General features: G+C 39.9%; 1 protein-coding gene across 3 annotated transcripts in view; it reads left to right on the top strand.

Moving 5' to 3' along the window:
• Positions 1 to 23,799, top strand: part of LOC113009997 (A-type potassium channel modulatory protein DPP6-like) — a 96,739-nt gene that overhangs the window by 60,867 nt on the left and 12,073 nt on the right. For all 3 annotated transcript variants that reach the window (XM_026148743.2, XM_026148741.2, XM_026148742.2), the window contains exons 3-8: positions 4,449 to 4,547; positions 13,816 to 13,910; positions 14,020 to 14,094; positions 14,171 to 14,223; positions 14,627 to 14,708; positions 19,357 to 19,477. In XM_026148743.2, coding sequence (XP_026004528.2) covers positions 4,449 to 4,547; positions 13,816 to 13,910; positions 14,020 to 14,094; positions 14,171 to 14,223; positions 14,627 to 14,708; positions 19,357 to 19,477 — 525 coding nt within the window. The remainder of the gene's footprint in view (positions 1 to 4,448; positions 4,548 to 13,815; positions 13,911 to 14,019; positions 14,095 to 14,170; positions 14,224 to 14,626; positions 14,709 to 19,356; positions 19,478 to 23,799) is intronic.

The following is a 23,799-nucleotide window of genomic DNA, read 5'->3' on the forward strand; positions in this document are numbered from 1 at the left end:
ATTTTTTACTTTTATTCCCTACATTTTTACACAAATATCTGCACTTTTTAATCCTTACATTTTCAGAACAGGACAGGAAGATGAGAGGATAGATTTAAAGATAAGGAGTTCTCAGTGGTATATGCAGTGTTGTGGAGTAACGGAATACATGTATCGCCGTTACGTATTTAAAATACAAAATATGAGTAACTGTATTCCGTTACAGTTACCGTTTAAAAAGGTGGTATTCAGAATACAGTTACTTTGTTGAAATAAATGGATTACACTGCGGTACTTTCCTGTTTAATATTGTCGCGGGTCAGGACTGTTTGGGTTTTGTTTGACAGCTACGTTCTGTTGTTCCAGGCGGCAGCGTTACGGTTGCCATGGTTACAGGGCGACGCTCTCTCTCTCTCTTTTGACTGTGTGTTTCCTGAGAGCCTTTTCGTTGTTGTTGTTGTTGTGCTAAGCTAACAGGCTGAATGCTACAAGCATAGCTCTAAAGAATGTAGCATCAAGGGCAGTGTAGTCCGTGTTGCAGGGAGAATGGACTGCCATACACGTTATGGGTCTGTGAGCGCGAGGAGGGAGAAAAAGGGGAGTGGAAAGGTACGAGTTGTCATTGAGGAAAAACGGGAGCTGGAAGCATGTAAATATAATAATAACCACTGCAGCCAAGAAGAGTGCCTGACGAGCCCAGTTGTAAGTAAGCTATTAAGACTCGACTGTACACCGTGTTCGTGTTTTCCTCCGAAAACAATAAGTTCCGTTGGAGCAGTCTTTCAACGCCTCTCTCTGTCTCTCGCAAGAAAAGTTGACCCACACAACAAAGTAAAGCTATTTTTCGGCTACGAGCCGACAGGGACCCCGCCGTATTAGTCAGAGGTCCCTTTACTACAGTTCGGAGACGCGGACCTTCAGTAATAGTAATAAATCACACAGCAATAGTACATTCACGTTGTTGTAAAAAGCATGATAATATATTAAGTAATCCAAAGTATTCAGAATACGTTACTGTCATTGAGTAACGTAACGGAATACGTTACGTTACAGAATACATTTTGGGGCATGTATTCTGTATTCTGTAATGGAATACATTTTAAAAGTAACCTTCCCAACACTGGGTATATGATAAACTGGAAATATAAAGCTTACATGTAGTGTCCTCATTTTTTAATCTTATATCGGATCTGTATATGAAATAAAGTTATTTTTTCATATTGTGAAACGTCCAGCAAACCAATCTAATTTTTATACTAACTTTGTGTTGTTCAAGTGCTCTGGAGCTTGGTGCAGGATAAACAGGTTAGCTTGTTGTACTGTGGTGAATTCAGTAACTGAATTCAGTATTTAGACCAGCTGCATACGGTCTAGGATAAAGACAGAATAAATACTATACTGTCAGTGTAGTTGATGGAAATCTGCCAAGAAAGTATACAAAAATCAAAACATCTGCTTGCCTGTTGCTGAGTTCAGTTGTGTAAATCCACCAAGAGCAGCAGTCTGGAGCTCACAACAAAAATTAATATGTTTCTTTTCTCCAACACTGAGCCAATACAACAACTTAGTGTTCCTAAGATAATTTGTTGTGTTGCCGAATCCCACTTCAACCCTTGTATTTTTTGTTTTAGTTGTGGAAGTGTAATCAGAAATAAAGTTTGTATTCCCGTGTACTAAAATTAATCTGTTATTGCATTAAAATATCATTAAGTTCATTTAGATTTGCACAACAAGAGCTCTAGAAAAGCTGCTTTTTACTGTTGGACTTTGAGTTCATTTCAGAGCATGTAAAGTAAATAAGATACATCAGAACTCTTACTGGAGTAGTTTTGAACACAGTTTTGAAGTATCTGTAGTTTTGCCACCTCTGAATTACTCTGACATGTTGATATTCAGCATTCAGACAGATGAGCTATAAATCAGGAGCTCTCTGGCTGAGGTACCAGTGCACACAATATTCCCATTTCTAAACCTATTTACTTATATGTATTTTAGTGCTGTCAGTGTTAATCTCGTTAAAATGACGTTAACGGCATAACAGTATTAACGTGGCAAATCTCCGTTAGTGAGTTAACACGTGAGGCTGCACGGCGTCAACGCCGTTAGCTCATTAACGCGTTAGCACGGTTAGCTTGTTAACACGCTAGCGCCGTGCAGCCCCATGCACAGGGCGATCCGCGTTAACTCGCTAACGGAGATTTGTGCATTAACGTCATGTTAACAAGATTAACGCTGACAGCACTAATTAATTTATATTTCTATATTTTTATTTATGTATTTATAACAGTAGCTCTTTTTTCCTTTTTCAAATGTATCTATTAGTATACTGTAGGTGGGGGGAGGGATTGAAACTGTGGTCTCAGTGAAGCATGGAGCTATGGAACTTTTTTTTTAAATAACTAACTAACACTGTCTAGTGTCTGTGTGTTTGAGAAGGGTGCCAGCTCTTTTCACTGCAAAATAAATCTACCTAAGGGTACTGATTAAAGAACCTTGAACTTGAACTTGAATAGCAAAACGCATTAGACAAGTGAGACGAAGCTCTGAGAGGGCAAGGCTCTGACAAAGCTACACAGTCACCTCAGCTGATTCTATAAAATAATAAATGCTAAAATAATTGCAATACAGTGTGCCAGAAGTTGCAGAAGTTATTGAAAATACCTCCAAAAGCCTTGGATTCTCATGAGCAGCTAATCATTGTTGGCTGTGTCGTAATGTCGCACCAAAACCCATTAGAATGTGTGAAGCTTTTAAATTTTCCTGGCAAGAAATCAAGGTGAGGAGTGAGAAAAGTACTCTAGTTGTTTTTCAGTGCACACAAATTCTACACACATAGTGTGCAGAAGGAAGCATTTATCTGGCCGTAAAGAGAGGCTCGTGCTCATGACAGGATTTAAGCATTAATGGCGTCCGTCTTAGCCGGGCTGTAATGTTTGAACACTGGAAAGACAAAAAAGTCCAAACGGTAAATAAGTATTCCTGAACTGTGGACAGTTCTCTGAAACAGTTCGGGCTAAAACGCTTTCTGCTTTGGTGAATTAAAAGATGAGTTGAGTGTCCTGATTGGTCCAGAGTGCGGACGCATCTTCATGATTGTTAAGCGTAATTCTTTGTTTTCAACTACAGACTTTCTTATGGATGTGGAGCTGTAATGAAGCTATTGACAAGTGGATGACCTTTTGAACAAAAGTGATGGATCCTCTGATGCATCATTAAGACTAAAAAACAGGAAACATGGGAAGCCTCTGGTCCAGCTGAATCTTCTGGCTTAATCAAAACATTCATATGATTCACAACATTTTTTATGGCTGTTATAAACAGAAGCTTTGCAGAAAGAACTAAAATCAAGTCCTTTTTGCAGTTTGTGAACCACAAGCCATGTGCTGCCTACTTTACTTAGTACAGCCAATATCTCCAAAACAATCTACATGAACTCGTAGCACTGAAAGAGGCGTTTGCTGAATCTCCCCATTGCAGAGACGCCTCACATGAAATCGCAGTTGTCTTGATTTGACAATCTTTTTTCCACAGGGAACGGTTTTACAGAGGACATTGTTTCTCTGCTTGTGATTTTACACCAGTTCTACCAGTCATCTTCTCACTAGCTAATGGCCCTTTTAATGCGCAATTCCATTCAGGCCTGTTTAATGGAGATCATTATGCTGTAAGAACTCCAGCCATTTGTCAGATTGGCAAAGCATCAGAACACTGTTTGCCTCGTGCCGGAAATTAGCTTTCTCCTCCTCACTCTGCAGATTCTTACCAGGCAGGAGAGTTTCTATGACGTTTCAAGTCAGTAAACACTTGACAGCACTCGATGTGGTATTTACACGCGCACATCTCGCCGCTCAGTCACAACGCGAAGAGTGCCGAAGAATCTGTCAACTTACCATTTTGTACAGTAAGACCGGGCTGTCAGCCGTCGTGACAACTCCTGTCTTAACGGTGCTTTTCTAAGTAAAGGTGTTCTATAAGATGCCAAAAGGGTTCAAATGTTCACCATTTTTCCTTCCTCACATCCAGACTCACTCGCTTGTTGCCCCCCTGTTGTCTGCTCCACCTGCAGTTCAGCTGTCGGCTTCAGATCTCATTTTGGGTTTTGAGTCGCCAGGCAGCTGCTGAGAAACTCAGCAGGAAGATGGGAACTGATGCTCTTAGACCAACAGAGCAATACCAGAGGCTCTTTAATGTTTGCTCTTTGTGCTAAATTGACCCTCCTGTAGCAGGGGAGTAGTTGCTGGATTCCATCACCTCCAGAGACAGAAGAGGAATGTACAGTAAAACAAACGTGTTGATAAAAAAGTCAAAATATTTCCTTCAGTGTTTGCTATAAATAATAAAATAAAAAAAATCTGGCAAGACTGAAAGACAGCTATACCGCAAAATAATTTATGACCGTAAATATGTGGGCTTCTGTGTGTCATGTTCAATTTATGCATGTTTATCCTTTTGTGAAATGCTCTTGACAGGTGAAGATGACAGCCTGGCCCTTAAGAAGAAAGTAACCGTAGAAGATATTTTTGGTGCAGACCTTCACATCCATGACCCGGACGCTAAATGGCTGAGCGGTGAGTGAGCGAACGTGTGTTTGACGTTTAAAATCCGTCTCTCGTGTCAAAACACAGAACATATCCAGACGCTTTATGACAGCCGTCACACAGAACATAACATCGGCATCAAAATCAGGCGTACACGTACATGCAGCAGCCCGGTTTTTCCACCTATTATTCAAGTTCAGGCAGTTCAACTGCATTCGATAACTGTAAACTGTTCAAGGTTTAAAAAATAAATAAAAAAATAAAAATGTGGGTATCATCGTATAAATTCTAAAAGAAGTCCGGCCTTCTTCCAGCGATTAACAAGTTGGATAACTAACATATTTCCTGCAGCATTGGAGTTAGAGGAAGCCTTGAAAAGTTGTTGCAAAAGTGTCCAAACATTTTGTTGAATACTTACAAAACACTCACTTACAAAAGGTGTTGGAACACCCTGTGTTACTAAACCCGCTGATACATCATTAGGACTATAGTGGTGCAGAAGGAAGAAGTTTATATTGGCATTGAAATTATGGGGAAAAGCTGAGTAACGCAGGAAGCCCGAGGGTTCATCCTGCAGCAAAACACCTTCATTACATGGAAAGTCCAGCTCAAGCTGGTTTGGGATGAAATTAATGCAGGGGTGAAAGAAAAAAAGCCTGCAAATGATACACCACATTTTTGTGCTGACCTTTTCAAAACCACTGATTTATATTCATTGCAGAAAGAATTCAAATCATGAAATCAGTTTGGCTGCTGGATGAGAAGAAAAACAGTTTTCATTTAGGATTTGAAGATTTCTAGAGAGAAAATAAAACTCTATTTATTCAGATGTTGTAAAAACTTTGATTGGTAACATATTTTCTTGGTTTGTCCATACAGTATAGTACAATAGAGTGATTATATTTTCTCATAAAAGAAAAATAGATAGTCAAGTCACACACAGCCAACGTGCTAGAGCAAGCCCAAAGCCAGACACCCAGCAATAAAGGGAGGCATAGAAATGATTCATAAAGAACAAAGAAAAGCAAAATGAAGGAAAAAGAAAGAAATGGTGCAAAATATCTGATGCTAACGAGTGCAGTGTTCCTATATCTAAAGTTTTGCATTTATTGAACTGTCCTGTAAGGACATCATTTGTATCTTATAAGGATAAGATACAAATGAGGGATCGGTTTTGAGTAAGTTGCTGAGCGAGGTGCAACAGCACAAATAAACTGATATAACTGAGCAAATAAAATATGAAATATTTTTAAACCTGCTTGTTTCTAAAGCTAATGGAGTTCCACACTACCTCAAATAAACATTACAATTAGTTCAACAAACAATAACTCTGATTATTCACCTTAAACACACGTTACATCCTTGGAGTCAGCCTTTAAGCCATGCAATACAAACTGAGCATGCTGTGTGCCAGTCAAAGTGAAAAGATGCACACTTAATCAGCGTCCCTGTGTCCTCTTTTGCCTTAATAAGGTAGAGAATAGGAAGCTGCTACCTGAGCTCATAAAAGCTAAGTCTGTGCCCCCTGGTGTTCAGCAGGAGAAGTGCTTTATGTTCTTGAATCAGCACTACTTTGTTCCTGTGATGGTAACTTTATAATAACATTGCATCATGATAGATAGATAGATAGATAGATAGATAGATAGATAGATAGATAGATAGATAGATAGATAGATAGATAGATAGTAGGGGTGCAACGATACACAAAATTCACGGTTAGGTTCGGTTCGATACTTTGGTGTCACGGTTCGATATTTTTTCGATACAAAAAAATGTTCATGCATTTTTAATTTGTCATTTATTAAAATTATAAATATATATTTTAACTCAAAAGTACAGTTTTTAAATTTAACCCTAACCCTTGTGCGTGTTTTTTATTTTGACAGCGAATGCGCACCTGCGGACCACTTATGTGCAGCCCTGGTTATTTAGCTCGTCATATTGCAGCCACAGAAATTCTTTTGTCCATGAAACCATAAAGCTGCACTTTCTTTTTGCCTTATAGTCTGATTTGTCATAACTTCCCCGTTTTGTGGTAAGCTTTTCTTTGGCTGTCACTTCTTCACCCTGACCTGTCTTATTTGGCTCAGCAGAACTGAAATGCTTTTACACACGGACTCACATAAGCTCAGCGATTCTCTGCGCGATCAACCTCTCACATGTTTAAGCTGCAGGAGATTTCACTTGTCATGTTTGCATAGTAAGCTAACGATTAATAAGACGATGTCAGAGGAATTGGTGCACAAATTATCATCACTCACAGATCAGTGCTGTCGCTCTCTATACACAGTTCGCACGATTGCAAAGTGAAAGCAAAAAAACAAGCGCAAATTCAAACGCGACTTCAATATGTCACATATTGACAGTGGTTCACCGATGCCAATGACATAATTACCCAGCTACATTTCTGAAAGAATGCAAAAGCATTGACATATATTTTTCCTACAATAGCCCGACGGGCAGGGCAGAGATAGATTTTGGTAGCCCGACTGAAAAAATCGCTAGCTTCGGGACGTCGGGCTAGCGATATTGCGAGCCCTGTATCTGATTGAGGAATCACTCATCTTTGGAAAAGAGAGTTTATTACAGAGAAATGGCTCTTTCCAAAATAAAAGCTATACTATCCGCTTCAACGAGCTATATTCGGGCTATATTCTCAGCAGCATAAGGAGAATCATGTGCTAACAGCTGTCTAAATGACTCGGCTAAAGTTAGTAGCATGCTTGCTTTTTTTTGTCTGCTTCCACTTGTCTTTGCACTAGGATGATGTCGGCGTAAATGTGCAGTCATATTCGTTGTGTTCCCACTAGTGCTTTCAGGTTAATCTCGTTGAAATGACCTTAACGCCACAACACGGCAAATCTCCGTTAACGAGCTACCGCCGATCGCCCCGTGCATGGGGCTAGACGGCCAACACGTTAACGAGCTAACTGCGCTAACACACTAGTTCACATCAATGTAATTGAGCATTGCATGGCACATCCAACATACTGTTTTACTTTAGTCCATGACGCGCTTACCTTCAGGGTCATACGTCACATGAAAACCAAAATAATTCCAAATGCCAGATCTGAATGAGGTTCAATTTGCCTGTTGCAAGGAGAGCTTAACTTCTGTCTCGCTAGCTTGCCCTGCGCTCTTCCTTCTGACTATGCTGTCTGTGTTGAGCGCTCAGTGGATCTGCGCTGGACAGTGCAGCCTAGGCGGAGTAGTCGAACACAGATTCACTGAGCGCTCAACACAGACAGCATCGTCAGAAGGAAAATTGATAAAATAAATTACAAATGTTGTATTGTTCGATACATATGCGTACCGAACCGAAAGCACTGTATCGAACGGTTCAATATCGATACGAATATCGTTGCACCCCTAATAGATAGATAGATAGATAGATAGATAGATAGATAGAATCTTCTGCCTCCATCTCTTCTATCCCGACCATCCTCTGTCACACCCACACCAACCCTCTGCATGTCCTCCTTCACCACATCCATGACTCTTTGAGGTTTTCCTCTTTTCCTCCTGCCTGGCAGCTCCATATTCATCATACTGTGTCTAATATATCCACCATCCCTCCTCTGCACATGTCCAAACCATCTCAGCCTTGCTTCTCTAACTTTGTCTCCAAACTGCACGACCTGAGTTGTCCCTCTGATGTACTCATTTCTAATCTCGTCCCCCTTCAACTGTGCCACCTGCAGTTCTGCCTCCTGTAATAAATAACACGAACAGTATAAATATAAGAAACAGCAGCAAGAAGGTTTGATACAGAGATGTCTTTATGTCCTGACAGGCGTGTTCACCTGTCACAAATAAAAGAGAGCTGTTGTACTTTTTTTTTTTTTTACAGAGGAATGATTTTTCCTGAGGTGTTCTTCATGTCAGCCCTGCTTCCTCTGTAGTGTGCAATGGAGTGGGTGCGATGGGTTTTCCATGTTCAGTGACCCCCTGTCTCTCACTGACTCAGTGCCTCCAGTGATGGCAATAATGATTCCAGTCTTGTTGATCCTGCTGGCATGTGTGGCACTGATGATGCCCTCCCAGTAAACAACAGCAAAACAAATGGCAAGTGTTGCCACAGACCACAGAAGTTACCAGTAGTTACTTCTTTTTAAGATTCATATCATACAGAGTGAATAGTATAAGAAGTTTTTAAAAGCACAACAAAGTTAAACATTAAAGCAGTGTTTTCTACCCTTTTGTCTTCTGGCTTTAGCTTACCCAGTACAAATGTCTCTGATTTTAATAGCTCATCCAAATCGTTTTTCCCTCTGAACTTCATTCTCAGTTTCATTCAGCAGGGTGTTAAATATTTAAAGCGCTACATTATGACACTGAGTGGATACTTGGGTAGGGCAGGGGTGTCAAACATAAGGCCTGGGGGCAAGAAACAATCTGGCAATCACTACAATCTGGTCCACTGGACATTTGGAAAATGTTGAGTGTTTTCCATTCATATTAAACCAAACTAATTAAGTGATAGATCCACAATTAAATGACAGAAAAGTTCCTGTTTTTTTCTTTTAGAAATTTCTGTTTTTAAAAAACGAAACAAAAAAAACACCCCAGATTTTTCTGTGAATTAACAAAAACTATATTTTATAATTACAGGATAGTCTGGGCAATGAACTGCTAGAATGGTTTCTGTAATTTTACACATTTGTCATGTAGCCTCACTGATCCAACCCACTTAAAATAAAAGTGGGATGATGTAAAATTAGTTTGACGTTCCTGCTGTAGGGGCTACAATGGTTGTAGTGTACATTAAATATGAATAACTTTACATAACGGCATATTACGTCACACTTGTTTTTGTTGCTCAACAAACTTATGTAAAGTAAAAATGAATAAAGTAAATAAAGCAAAATGAATGCTGATGCAATACTGTTCGCATAAAAGTAAATACTGCACAGAGAAGGCGCTGCCTTGGTGGAGGTTTGGGACCTTCAAAATAAAGTTCTGATTCAGATTTCAATAAACTTTTAACTCATCAAGTATCTCAATGAAAAACACACAGTCTAAGTCTAAAACAAAAAAAATAAATTGCTTGTAGTTTGTTTTTGTGCTCCCCTCTCTGTATCCACTACTTTTTCAAATTTCTGTTTGCCGAGAGATGAGAAGAAGGCGATTGATTAGGGGGGAGAAAAAGCATATTTGGTCAGACATAAAATCAAATCTAGAAGATGAGTCATAAAACATTTATATTTTCTGAAATTTTTGCAAATCTGAGTTCTGCTTTATGGTTCTTACAGTCATACAGAAAGGCTGCCTTGATTAGGAAACAATGTTCAGATCTTCTTTGAGAAGTGAAAGTGCTGCGTTCAACCTCTTCGTAAAAGTCGTACTGCGGTTATTAGCTTGACACACACTGCATGAAAACACCTGAAGACTCGCATGCGTACTTTTAAATGCAGCTGTTACTTTTCATGTAGCGCACAAGCACAAAACGACCTTACATCTGTCCTTTTGTTCCACTGTGCAGATTGTTCGACTGATTACTTACATTACAGGCTTATTAACATATAATTAGTTAAGTTTGCGTGTTTCTGTGCCCTTCGCTCACAGCCCTGATGAAAACGTCCTCGGCACCTGACAAAACTCCAGGAATCAATTATGTGACATTGCATCTTGTCAGCTACATTAATGCAATCAACCCCCATTTGGCGCTAATGACCTTCTGATAAGATACCCGATGGGACAAGCTCACACTTGAGCAGTCCTCATCAATATTTTGTGGGCTACATTCACAGCAGTGCGTAATTGATCCCCACTGCTCTTTGATCACCGCTCGCATCGGTAGTCTTTGGACTCACCTATGAGTTTCTCACAGACTCCGATTCAAAGGCAAAGTATTCGACCTTCGGATTGATCTCTAAAACAAAGAGCTCCCACTGTCTGTCTGAAGCGCTCGTATCTTTGAAATACACACAGAGAACAGAGCATACGGTATATAACAAAACTCACTCCATCCTCATTAAATTCAATCCATTTAATCCAGTTTTACCCAAGAAAGCCCTAGAAGAGTGAAGGCAACTTTAAACAGAGCCCTTTCGCAACCAACAGCAGCAACAACAAAAAATTAGTACATCCCTCCTCAGCAGACTCCCATCCTTTTATATTTTGCATGCCCGTCTTTATATTTGATGATGGACTCAATCTTCTTGGGCAAAGATGATGCCAGACTGAGGAGAAATGTTCTCCTCTTTCTCGCAGATGTTTTTCTTTTATCTGTTCTTTGCTGCGGGGGTTTTGTTGCTCTACCTTCCACTTTTAAAATAATCCAAAGATTTTCCAGTGGTTTTCATTCAGCGAGCATCCCTGCCCGTGTTTTCAGTTCTTGTCTTCTTTAAAAACTTTGTGTGTGTGTTAGGCAGCATGTTTTCATGTTTGAAAATACCTCCTTCATCAGTGTTTTGTGATCGGTAACACAGGTCACTGGTCTTTGCCGTGTCATCAGCATTAGAGCCACTAATAATGTTTTTCTTTTCCTTTTCATGATGTGTGACAAACATGAAAAACACTTCACTCTTGACGAGAGGACAGCTTCACGCGACGTCCTTCTTGTCTTGTTGTCACAGAAACCTGTCTCAATGCAAACTTGCATAAACTGCAAAATTATGCATTTTGCCCAAATCCTTTTGGCAATCCGGCTCCTCCCATACCTCAGCAGAAACAAGGGAGAGCAAAAATATCCACAAAGGTTGATATGACACACTGCAACACAGTTTGAAGGTCACTTCCCAACAGGGTGCATTCATTCTACACTCCTACAATTTGTCCACATCTACTCAATCATCCAGAAAAGGCTAACAGAACTCCTTCACCTTTAGTCTAGAAGGAGTGGAAATGTTATTTAGGCAAGATCACTGTCTGAGTTTCTAATATTAGATAGGAGAGAGCATCCTAGGCACAGATTTTGAGAGACTCTTGTTAGAGACTGCTGGGTCATCGTGACCTCTAAGTCCTTATAAAATGGAGGGGCCTGCTCTGAAAAGAAAAGCCTTTCACAGTCCCTCCTAACCACTGCTACAGCAATGTTTCAGCTTAAGGTCAGTCCTCTAGTTTGCTCTGCTTTGTTCAGGTGAGTCCTTACCAGGTGGCGTGAGAAAGCAGTGGCTTTCTCAGGCTTCCATAAATATGTCCATGCAGTTAGCTTTAATTGGAACTGTATAATTACTTTTGTTGCTGTAGTCACAGATGAACTGATTTTTATTGCACTAAGGTTGTATTTTGAGGTCTTTCTTTGCAAGATAGTCTATTCAATTCAATTCAATTTTATTTATACAGCACCAAATCGCAACAACAGTCGCCTCTAGGTGCTTTATATTGCAAGCAGACCCTACAATAATACGTACAGAGAAAAACCCAACAATCATATGACCCCCTATGAGCAAGCACTTTGGCGACAGTGGGAAGGAAAAACTTCCTTTTAACAGGAAGAAACCTCCAGCAGGCTCAGGGAGGGGTGGGGCCATCTGCTGTGACCGGTTGGGGTGAGAGAAGGAAGACAGGATAAAAGACAGTTTTGTGTTGTTGTTTTTTTTAGTAATGAATAAAATCAAATACTTTACATGAACCTTTTAAAATAAAACTTTTCAATTAATTAAAATTCATATCACAGGTCATACATATGAGTGAAGTACACAAAGCAATGACGGCTTTGCCTGATGTAGCAGATAACTGAAATAGTGGCGCCTTTATTAGTCGTTAATATTTCAAATTATGTTTTTGTAAATCAGGGTTTTATCATAGTAAAAACAAACTTTATGACTTCCAGCTGAAATGTTTCTCATAAAATTAATTAATTAAATTTGGCTGAAAATGACACATTTTATATGCATCTGTAGTTCCTGAAAATTGTCAATGATGGGATGTGAGACAAGTGCTTTTGAGTGACACAAACAGATGGTAACAAAATGTATTTTGCTTACCTGTTTCAGCCTGAGCAGAGCCGCTTTCATTGTAACAATTTTTTTTATTATTATTATATCTTTATAATCAGATATTATCAGCTTTAGGATATTGATATGCAAGTCTGTGAATTGTAATATTCAGGCTGATGAAGAAAATACAGTTAGTACAGCAGACACTTCCCTTTAGAGGAAAGAAGACATGAATCTCAGTGCTAAGCTAAGGTCGCTGGCACATTGAATACTCAGAGCCTTTCTAACACTGACCAGCGGGAGATACGTAATTCATTACTATTAGATCATAAGATAAACCTTGTAGTTTTCATATAAAACAGATGAAAGGCCTGTTTGGCAGCTTACTGCTGCTTTAAATTACAACTGGCTTCATTAAAAACACTTAGCTGTACATAACCTGCCCGGAACCATAATTTATACAAGCAACTAGCTGGTGAACTTGGTTGAGTCTTTGATGGCTAAAAAGAGATATTCCCATGAACCCCAAGTTATTTATATTGCTCTGTAACTGTTGGATGCATAAATAAATGATGAGTAATGTTGTCATATCAACTTAAACAGTAATGATGTTGAGTTTCAGTCTTTGTGCTTCACCTCTATGTTCCCAAAGTGCTCAAAAAATCATCCAAGAAAAATTTTAAAACATTTGGCAAATTGTAGGTTAAACTGGATACTAAAGTGGAGTGGTGTAGGTGGTCATTACTACATTATTTCTAATTAGTAGTCATACTAAACCCATGCTTTTATTTAAACTGTTATTGTGTTGACAACTTCTGTCTACAGGTAGTCATGTACTACCAGGCTACCTAAATATTACACCTACTGGAGCTGCTTAACCATGGAAACCAATGGCATGAAGCTCCCAGCATGCAGTTTTTGTGCTGATGTTAATGCTGCTTTGCAATAATACCAATTACAGCTGATTGAGAAGTCTCTAGGATGGAAGAAATTTCACAAACGGTGGCCCTTCTATTACAGTACGACACTTGAATTCAGAAAGAGCCATTCTTTCACAGATGTTTGTAAAGGCAGGCTTCATGGCTAGATATTTGATCGTATACACCTGTGGCAAGAGGACTGAAAACACCGGAATACAAAGACTGAGATGACGTGGACCCTCCACAACAGTCCCAGTTTTCCAGTTTTTCCCAAGGGGGCTAGCCCTTTGGAAAATTAACACTGGATTAAAGGTGTGGATTTATACTTTTGCCCCTGTAGTGTATATACTGAGAACTGCCCTTGTGGTGGGACCTGTCGCAGTAATTATTACACAACAGGAAAACCATACTTGCTGCACTTTCGTTGTCTGTATCTGGGAACAGGAACTGTATGAAATATCATCTCACCCTCTGGTGTTTGTTTTTCATTCAAAGACAATGAGCTGCTGTATCGTACAGCGGAAGGGGATGTTGTCCAGCTTAACATTGACACCTTGGAGCAAAGGGTTGTCGTTCCAAACCAGCTGTTTGTGAGTACATTTTCTCCAAGAACAGTAACTTTTACTATCTGCTGCTGCTGCTGTACTGAGTGTGTTCCTGATGTGAGTGTGTCTGTATTTTTGTCTGTATCCCATCCAGGATAGATCCAGAGCTGCCAAGTACCAAGTGTCTCCAGACATGCAACATGTGCTGTTTGCCTTTGAAGTAAAACCGGTGAGAAATCTAGCTGAAATATTTTGTTTTCTCAGACTTTGTCCTTTCCTGATCGCAACTTTGTTTTCTTCCACAGAAATACCAACACTCCTATGAGGCGAAGTACATCATTTACAGTCTCGTGACACAGTAAGTACAAACTTTCTGTCCTCTTCCTCGACAAGTCTTTACTCTGACCATATGTAGCCTGGCACTGACATCAGCGCCATTTACCTGCGTACTCTAGAATCTTATGGGAATGCTTTTTAATTCACTTTAGTTTGGGGCGAAGCTTTTTGGCCTGTTTTTTAGCCTTTCATCCATCTATGTCTGCTTAGTTCCCTACTGTTCTGTATTTGTAGCGAGCCAAGCAAAGTCAGCTTGTGCTAAAAAAAGGACATGGTTGATTGATGAAACCTACAGTGAGGGAACAAGGCTGAAAAGCACACGACTTCTTTGTCTGACTGTGCATTTATATTGGCATATAACACGTGTGATGTGCATGCAGTATACAAACCAGCAAGTATGTTCTCATGATGTGTTGTCTTCACAGGGAAACGTGGCCTTTAAATCCCCCTGAGGTGCATGAAGCTTTCCTGCAGTTTGCCGGATGGGGGCCCCAAGGCCAGCAGCTGGTAAGAAGCCTGTACCCTTGGGATTACACTCCCTGAGTTCTAGCTCGCAGGTAGAGATCTGTCAGTATCAGTCTGCCCTCACAGAGGAGGCACAGCAGTGGCTTGTCACAGTGGCACAGCCAAACCTTGTGGTAATAAGGTTTATGCACTCTGTAATGACCACATTTAGATCTCTTAGGTGAACGTCCTTTGCTTTGACCTCCATCAATGTCAGCCAAGAAGATCTTTGCTTTGTGACAGCTCGCGAGCCGGTGAGAGACACAGTGGCAGATGGCATCTTGGTGGCACAACCCTTGGCTTGGGCAGTATGAGGTTGCTGGGAGAGGAGCAGTAGACACACAGCAATGATGTGTGTGCATGTGCCTGTTTTCATTTTAGACCACAGCATGGTGAGGATATGTTGGCTTTCTGGCACATCTTCAAATGTTTGAGGGTGTAGGACTGGAGATAAGCCTCAAGGTTACGGCAATGAGCAAAGGGTTGCATTGCACCAGTGTCGTCACAAAGGTCAGCAGGCACGTGTTTCCACACGTGTTGGTCTGTGATGTCAGCCACGTTTGGGGGCAGCTCATGTACAAGGATCCCGTTGCTTGGAGACAGTCTGTATGATTATGGAAACAAATTCTTAATCTTCAATTTAGTCTCACTATTTGGAATTTCCATTCAGTTTACTGACAGAAAATTGCTTTTTTCCTTTTTTTTTTTTTTTTTTACAAAAGAAAAACATGTTTTGCTGCTTTTACCTTTTAAAACATGAAGAGTACAGAAATAGTTCCATGATGATGTTCAAACAGAAGTCCTTGGATTCAGCATAGTTAAAAGATGTGTCTCTCCATACACAAAGGGATTTAAAATGAGCTCTACTGAGAAAAAAAAGGTATCTGGATTAGTTCCAGCTATTGTGAATCACTAAAACTATTTTTTCAATGAAACACTCAAATATTAAAATAGTTGTCTGTTTTTAATGGACTTCAGTAGAGGTCAAATACTGTTGGTCAATCTGTAACTTTTTTTATAATGAAAACTCTGAGCTGTGACTCAGATCTTAGAAGCAAGAGATTTGTTTAGCTGTTCTATAATTTTTTATGGAAAATCAGCTATTTTAGGAAACCATATCTAACATACACCATACTGCCAAAAGTCTAGCTGCACGCTCACATGAACTTGAGTGTCGTCCCATTCTTAATCCATAGGGTTTAATATGATGTCGGTCCACCCTTTGCAGCTATAACGGCTTCACCGCTTCTGGGAAAGCTTTCCACAAGGTTTAGAGGTGTTTATGGGAATTTTTGACCATTCTTCCAGAAACACAGCAATGAGGTAAGACGCTGATGTTGGAAAAGAAGGCCTGACTTGCAGTTTCTGCTCTAATTCATCTCAAAGATGTTCTGTCAGGTTGAGGTCAGGACTCTGTGCAGGCCAGTCAAGTTCTTCTACATCCATGTCTTTAATGACCTTGCATTGTACACTGGTGTGCAGCCATGTTGGAACAGGAAGGGGCCATCCCCAAACTGTTCCCACAAAACTGGGAGCATACAATTGTCCAAAATGTCTTGGTATACTGAAGCATTAAGAGTTCTTGTCACTGGGACTCACCGAGCTCCATAGCTTTATAAATGCTTGTAGAAGCAGTCTACAAGTAACAGTTCAAATTCATTCCATCCATTTGAAGTGGAAGTGTTTGGAACATCTGGTTTCAAAGATTTCAACGGGTGAGTGAATACTTTTGGCAATATAATGTACATTTACAGTCCTCTAATTCCCCAAAAGGATTTTACATATATATCTATATGTGTATGTATGTATGTAAATATATTTGATTTGATCTCGTGACCATACAAAATGCACTGAACACACTGTCATATAGACTTGTTTACAACATGTAGAGTCTCCAAAAATAGAATCCATACTTTTGTGCATCATTTTTCTCCAGTGACTTGAAGCACTGCAGGAATAATGCACTTGACATGCGCAATTTTCTGTGACACAGCTGCACTCATCACTTGGAGTTTGTCTTTTTTCAGAAAGCCATCACTGAGGGGGGCATGGTTATCCAGTTTCTTTATGGTTGATGACTGTTGGTTATCATGTTTCAAGGATCCTAGTAGATTCTTAGTGATCTGCCATCCAGGAATGGCAGCAGTAAGCGACTTTATAAAGTTTATAAAGGATCACAAAACACTAAACAAAAACCTGGTTCTCGATCGTTAGTGGCACAGTTTCCTCATTAACTTGTGTATCTTTTTATTCTTGGTAATGATTATGCTTACCTGCAACTGCCTATTGTCATTATATATCCTGAAAGAAAAACGTGGAACGTCGCTGAATCTGTCGTGCAATTTACCTGCTTAGCTGAAGCTCATTATGGCTTATTCCTTACTGAGCTTTTCTATTGTTTAAAAACTATTAAAAACAAGTTAGCAAGCAACAGTGCTGTGCTGGGCGACATGTTGTTTTGTCAACACTTGTTTGAGAGACTTCTTAAACAGCTCTGTGCTCTCACAGCTCTTCATTTAGCCTTTTTATGTTATACAAAACTGTATATTTAGATTGTGTTGACACAATCTTGGTTTTGTTGTATGAAAAATGCTAGCCCGTCTTTTACTGAGCTTAAAAGTTTCATCGATCCAGCACCTGATGGTGTTTTGTTTCATTCTCTCACTTACTCCATTTTTCCCTTGTTGACTTTAAATTATTTTTCTGTTTAGATTGTGTTCCTTAAACGAGTTACGGCCCCACGTTTCATCGGCTTTTACTTCAAAGCTTTTCCTTTGTGCTGTAATTGCTCTTATCGTATCATTTGCTTAAATTACAGATACATGGCTGTGAGAAAATATTAACATTTCAAGTGTGTGATGAGAGTTTGCCTTTTGCCGAGGGAAGAAAGCAGGTGAATTTGCATATGGTAATAATGTATCTGATTGTTCCTCTCGCATAGCTGTTACTGTAGCTCTGCGTTTGATTTAATGAACTACCAAGGTTGTGCAGGAAAGGAAAAAAAAATGAGATGAGCTCTCGTCTTTTGTCTCTCTGTGACCCGGAGATGTGTTTTCTTTTTTTTCCCATAACAGTTTGTGAATATAATGATTTCCCATTAAGTTTATCAGAAGTGGAGCAATTTATCATCAAGTGTTTCATCAGCACAGAAAAATGTGCCGTGTGTGTTTGTGCCTGTGCCTGCGTGCAGCCGAGCATCAGATGTACAGTGAGAGGAGCCAGGAGATGAATCCTGTGACGTTCCCCTCATTAAACCACAAGCAATTACTCCACCATGACGGTGCAATCAGTGAGGCTGGGTCAATGCGCGCACACACACACACACACTCATACACACACATAGAGCGGGAAAAGAGATTGTATTGACACAAATAAGACGATGGATTTAAGGGAAAATGACCAGTGGAAGTTTTATTTGACAAAATTAGACGTCTCGCAACTTCTCGCTCACCAGCACACATCCCAGCATGCAACTGCAACAACACAAATGAGCAACCATGCTGCTCGCCCTGCTCAGGTAGCTTTGATGTTGCTGCTTTCATCTCTGCCCTTTTGAAATGGCTATCTTTTGGCTTTTTGCACTTTCACTCTTTTCTCTCATCTAATTCCCTTGAACATTAAAAATCACCAAGCAAGTGAGTGTGAATCCAGATATGGATGCCCTACAATTGTAGCTCTGAGAGTCCATTCAGTATTATTTATGACTGTATCAGTTTTGTTCTGAAAGTAAATCTCAACCCTGAAATTTAATGTCTTTTAATCATTTGGTTGGCTGAGGGTTTTTTATTTTATTTTATGTAACTCTTTGAATCCTGTCCCACGGCTGCTTTGTAACACTCGCCAACTGCCAGCTTCCCTCCTTTTTACACTGCCCTGCATTGATCTGTTTTCCTCAGATGTTAATCCCACAATATAAAACTTTGATTTGCTCAATAGCATCCAAAGATCAGAGCTAAAAGGACTTCTGTCTTTCTGTTTTCCTCCATCTTATGAGTGATGTGAGGCTTAAATTTCACTGAAGAGGGTACAGCTGACAGGCTAGTCACACCATCACGACCTGAACTATAGACATCAGACAGTCTTGCGTTCATCTGCTTCATACTGGCACCTGTTGAAGCGGTGAAATCACAGTTTATAGACAGAGGTTTTTAAGTGTCCCACGCTCATCTGACAGCGATGCGTCTAAATTCCTTCAGGCGATGCCTCTGTGGGTGCCAGAGGCTTAAATCAGCAGTATAACCAGCAATTTAGCTCAATCCCGGCCGACCCCCTGCAGACAGCGCGGAGTTCTCAATGAGCAAGGCGGGAGGCGGGGGAGTCATCAGCTGGCATCTACATATGTTTTTAGCAATGTATGTGTGCCTGCAGGGCCAAAGCCGATTCCAGCGCCTTGATTAGCAACAGAAATGGTTTCATGCTGAGCTGAAGAGGAACCCAATGTGAACTATAATGAGGGAGATTTCTTTTAACACTCGTGCATTAAGCAGGTGTTGACTGAGAGTGTATCAGCTTGGATTAAGATAATGTTGTGTTGTTATTACAAAAAAAAAAACCTCTTACATTTTTGGCTTAAAGATTTCTTTTTTTTTTTAATGCAAAAGTACAAGAAATATTAATGATGATGGCTACTCTTTCACCTTTTTTTGTCCAGGTCTTCATATTCGAAAACAACATCTACTACAGAACGACTGTAGAGAGTCGAGCGATCCGCCTGGTGTCCACTGGCAAAGAAGGAGTTGTCTTCAATGGCCTCACTGACTGGCTGTATGAGGGTAAGATGACTTAAAAAAAAAAAGGTCGTACCAAAATACAACAACGCTTGAAATAATATTGAGTCCTTTATGTTGCAAATGCTGGAATTTTCTTCAGAGTTCAGATCAAAGACGGATTTCTTTCATCTTTAACGAGTGGTTGAAGTTGAACTCAATTATGGATTCTGAGAATGAATTGCAAGGGCTCAGTGCACATCTCATTTCGAAACCAGGCCAGCTAATATGTTATTATAAAGTCTCTGCTTTTCAGGAAGGTTTTCTACAACATTTCAGATGCTGGGTATGGGGATTTTGTCCCAGTGAGCTACAGGGGCTTTAGTGAGGTTGGACTGTGATGTTGACTGCATTTGAATTAATTTTAACAGCCCAGTGTTGTTTCATGGGGTTTAGGTGAGGAATCTGTAGAGGTCTGTCCAGCTTTTTCTCTTTCTCACATTGAGGATTTGTTGCGCCAAGAGCATAGACTGAATAGAAAAGATGGACGTAGTCACTGTAATGCCGTCCCCTGATTTCTGGATTATTTTTAAAATGTCTGAGAAATTCTGTCTTCAGTGCGATTTGGATTTTTAAAAATCAGACATGGACATATTCTGTTGATAGGGTAGCATAAGGACAGTTTTAACTAATGCAAGTGTTGCCCAGTTAGCTTGTTCAGCAAGGTCCATTAGAGACATAAAATGTGGTCACCCGCTAGCAAATAAGCCTAAAACAAAACCTACTTACTAGAAAAATCATCCGGCTCTGTGTCTGAAAAGAGCCGAATGGTGAACAGAACAAAATACCACCTAGCTGTCACTCACAGTGGCCAAACATGTAATATTACACGTGTTTAAGAAAATTAATCACCCTCTGTAAAATTGTCTTGACACGTAAGCACAGCCCATGATTCAATAGCTTGAAGAAAGAGCTTTAGCCCCAATACGTTTCTGTAAATTTATCATTTTCTTGCAATGTTGTGCAATATTAGGTTGTTTCAGTTCGCTGAGGTTTGCTGGTATTAGTTTATGCACAGCTCTCTTACAGCCCTGCCACAGCATTTCAATCAGGCTGAGGTCTCGACTTTGATTCGGCCATTGCAGCACCTTGGGTTTTTTTTCTTAATCAGCCCTTTTGTTGCAGATTTACTGCTCGTGCTTGTTGTGTTGCATGACCAAATTCTGGCCAAGCTTCAGCTGTTCAGATTTGACAACATTTTGCTATACAGAGAGGCTTGTGGTCAACTCAGTGACTGCAAGATGCCCTGTGGCTGCAATTGACAGTTAGTATGAGGTGTTTGTGCTGATATGCTGTGTTTGGTTTTTGCAGTACACGGTGCTGTGCATTATGGCCAGACATCTGCACTTTGGTCTCATCTGTCAAAAGGACATTGTTCCAGAAATCTGGGGGTTTTGCTCAGATGCACTTTTGCAAACCTAAGCTGGTCTGCCATGTTCTTTTTAAAGAGAAGAGGCTTTGACCTTTCCGAAGATAACCATTCGATCTTTATCTATTTGTACTGTCAGAAACTTTAACTTTTAACATGCTAGCTGAGGCCCTTAGAATCTGAGATTTAGCTCTTGGTTTTTTGCAGTTTCTCTGAGCTTGGTACAGCGTGACTTTGGGGTGAATTTGCTGAAAATTCCACTGCTGGGAAGATTGTGGCATTGTGTTGAGAGTTGCTGCTGATCATTTAATCAATTTCATTTGATTAGCAGCATCTAGCTGCTACTTACCCTCATATTTCCCATAGAGGTAGTATGGATGTACTTAATTCAAGTAGCTATAGAGACCATTTAACAGCCTTTAAACATGTTCATTTTTGCTTTAAAGATTGTCATGTTAATAGTCTGCACCCTACTGTACTACTGTAGGGTATGCATGTCTACTACTGTACTAGTAGTACAGTAGTACTACTAGTACTTTCTTCCTGTTGGGAGTTTTTCTGTCACCACTGTCACCAAAGTACTTGCTCAAGTCAATCGTATGATTGTCGGTGTTTCCTCCATTTCTTTGTATTATTGCAGGGTCTTTACTTTACAATATAAAGCACATTGAAGCAACTGTTGTTGTGATTTGGTGCTGTATAAATAAAATTGAAGTGAACTGAATTGTAGCATCTAGATTTCCTCTTAAATCTTCTTTAGTTGTTTTTTGGACTGTTGGATACAGTAGAAATAAGCCATAAATACTTCCACCTCCAGTGTTATCACGTTGAAGTCATAATAACAACATGTGCATTTACTTCCAGTTGTGTTTCTATCCAGCCGGTGAAGGCAAGTTTATTATTCACTTGTTTTTGGGGTTTTTTCTTTACTGAAATCCAAATATCTTTCTTTTTAGCATCTATGTGCTCTGTTGGGTTCACCAGCTAATTCAGTTGCCAGCTGTGTCTTCTGTTTGGTGCTACAGGTAGTGTTGCCCACGGAAGATTTATAGAGCTTTTTTCGCTCCCAACAGCTGCTTGCCACATCTGGGTATGCACTCATTATGTTCACCAGGTAGTCACTAACTTCATCTACCTGCTGTTTGTTGCTGGGTGTTAGTTTGTGAGGTTGTTTTGTGTATTTTCCCAGCCTGCCGCCTGAACAACACAAGAATGAAAGTAAACTTTAGGTCAGCGGCTTCAAGAAACTTTTTAATATGTACTGCATTTCGACGGCTACACTTGAAAACCATTTTAATCCAGTCTTTTGACACCTGCCTCTCCCTACGGCGTGTTGTGTATTTGTGTGCGTGATTCCATTTGAAAGCACGCAGCTGGCTACATCTCAGCGCACCTCCTCCTTTAGTCTTCGCATAGCTTGCGTTTGCGTTCTGGCAATTTTAATTAATTCATGTTTGCAGCGCTGCAATCTCACTCAGCAGATGTTCAAAAGCCAACATATTTGCGATTTAATATGAGACATTTCCCGATTACAGCATATGTGGGACAGACATTGTAATTACATACCTCTTGATTACGGTTTTGTTTACAGATGCATTGTCATGTTTGAGAATAATCTTTTGAAGTTTGAAGGTAATTTTATTTAGACTTCTGCATTGTTATTTCTATTAATTGTGGATTTATTGCGGGGGAGGAGGGGCCGGGATAATAATGCAGGGCAAATATAATTACAAAATGCCAATTATTACGAGAGAAATTCTGTTACAGTGCATGAACTGCTTCAGGGTCGGCTCTAATCGGTTTTTCATTAATGGGATTATTTCTTTGTTGGAGACACAGAACATGACATGAAAGAAGTAATCCATTACCAGAGCCGAAGCAAGATTTGCCTGCTGTGTTTTCCTGCTGTGTTGTAAGGATTTATCTGCGGATAACACACTGTCTCACAAAAACAGAGACGATGCAGCTTATGTATATTTCCCACGCATTTCTTGGAGTGTTCACAGTGCACACTGTGCTCTTCAGGTCAGAAGGATTTGGCAGAAGTTGTATGAATGTGGTTCAAGGTGAGGTTGCCTCATTTCTGGAAGGCTGTACATTCAACTTTAAAATGTTTTTACTGTTTTTTCATTGAATTTACTTATAAGGGCTCAAGGAAATGCTACTCATTTTAAACATCTATTAAGGTGTTTAACTGTATATACATTTTAAATCTCACAGTACTGTGCAAAAGTCTTGAGCCTTCCCTCATTTCTTTATATTTTACTTCCAAGGAGTCAGACTTTTTTGTCATTTATTTTTTAAAAAAAATTGGTTTTGAGGGACAAATCTCCAGCTTTTCTCATTTTCATAGTTGCATCTATGAAAATGCCAAAGATAACACAGTTTGACAGCCATAAAGTAGTATTTTTTCCCACCAGCAAGGTGATTCCCAAAGAGCTGTTAGCTGGAAACTTGGGATATCTCAGCATGGTGTGCAACATGTCCTTAAAAAGTGCAGGAACAAAAAAGGAGTATATAAAAAAAAACCCTATAAAACAGATGATCAGTAAAATCAGAAGCCTCATCGGGTCTCAGCGGAAAGACGGCTGTCACGAAGGGGGGATAACATGGAGAAAAGGCTGAGGTATATCAAATCACACAAGAACTGGACAAAATCAATAGCAACAGGTCTTATGGAGCCATTCATGCAAATTTTACATTTTTAGTTCAAATCATGAGGAGAGATTCCCAACAGTTAGTGTCTACAGCCAGCAGACACTCACTGCTGTGGATCTTGTCAAAACTGATTACATGGTAAATGATGGACACAGAAAAATGCCATCAAATTATAGATTCACCAACATAATCTGGGAGGCATGTCAATAGCAACAGCTTAATTTTCCAGCATGACAATGACCCTAAACACACGGCCAGAGCAGTAAAAATATTCCCAGTTCTTTGATTGCATTAAAAAAAA

This window comes from Astatotilapia calliptera, chromosome 18 (genome assembly GCF_964374335.1).
Source record: "Astatotilapia calliptera chromosome 18, fAstCal68.1, whole genome shotgun sequence".
Taxonomy (NCBI): domain Eukaryota; kingdom Metazoa; phylum Chordata; class Actinopteri; order Cichliformes; family Cichlidae; genus Astatotilapia; species Astatotilapia calliptera.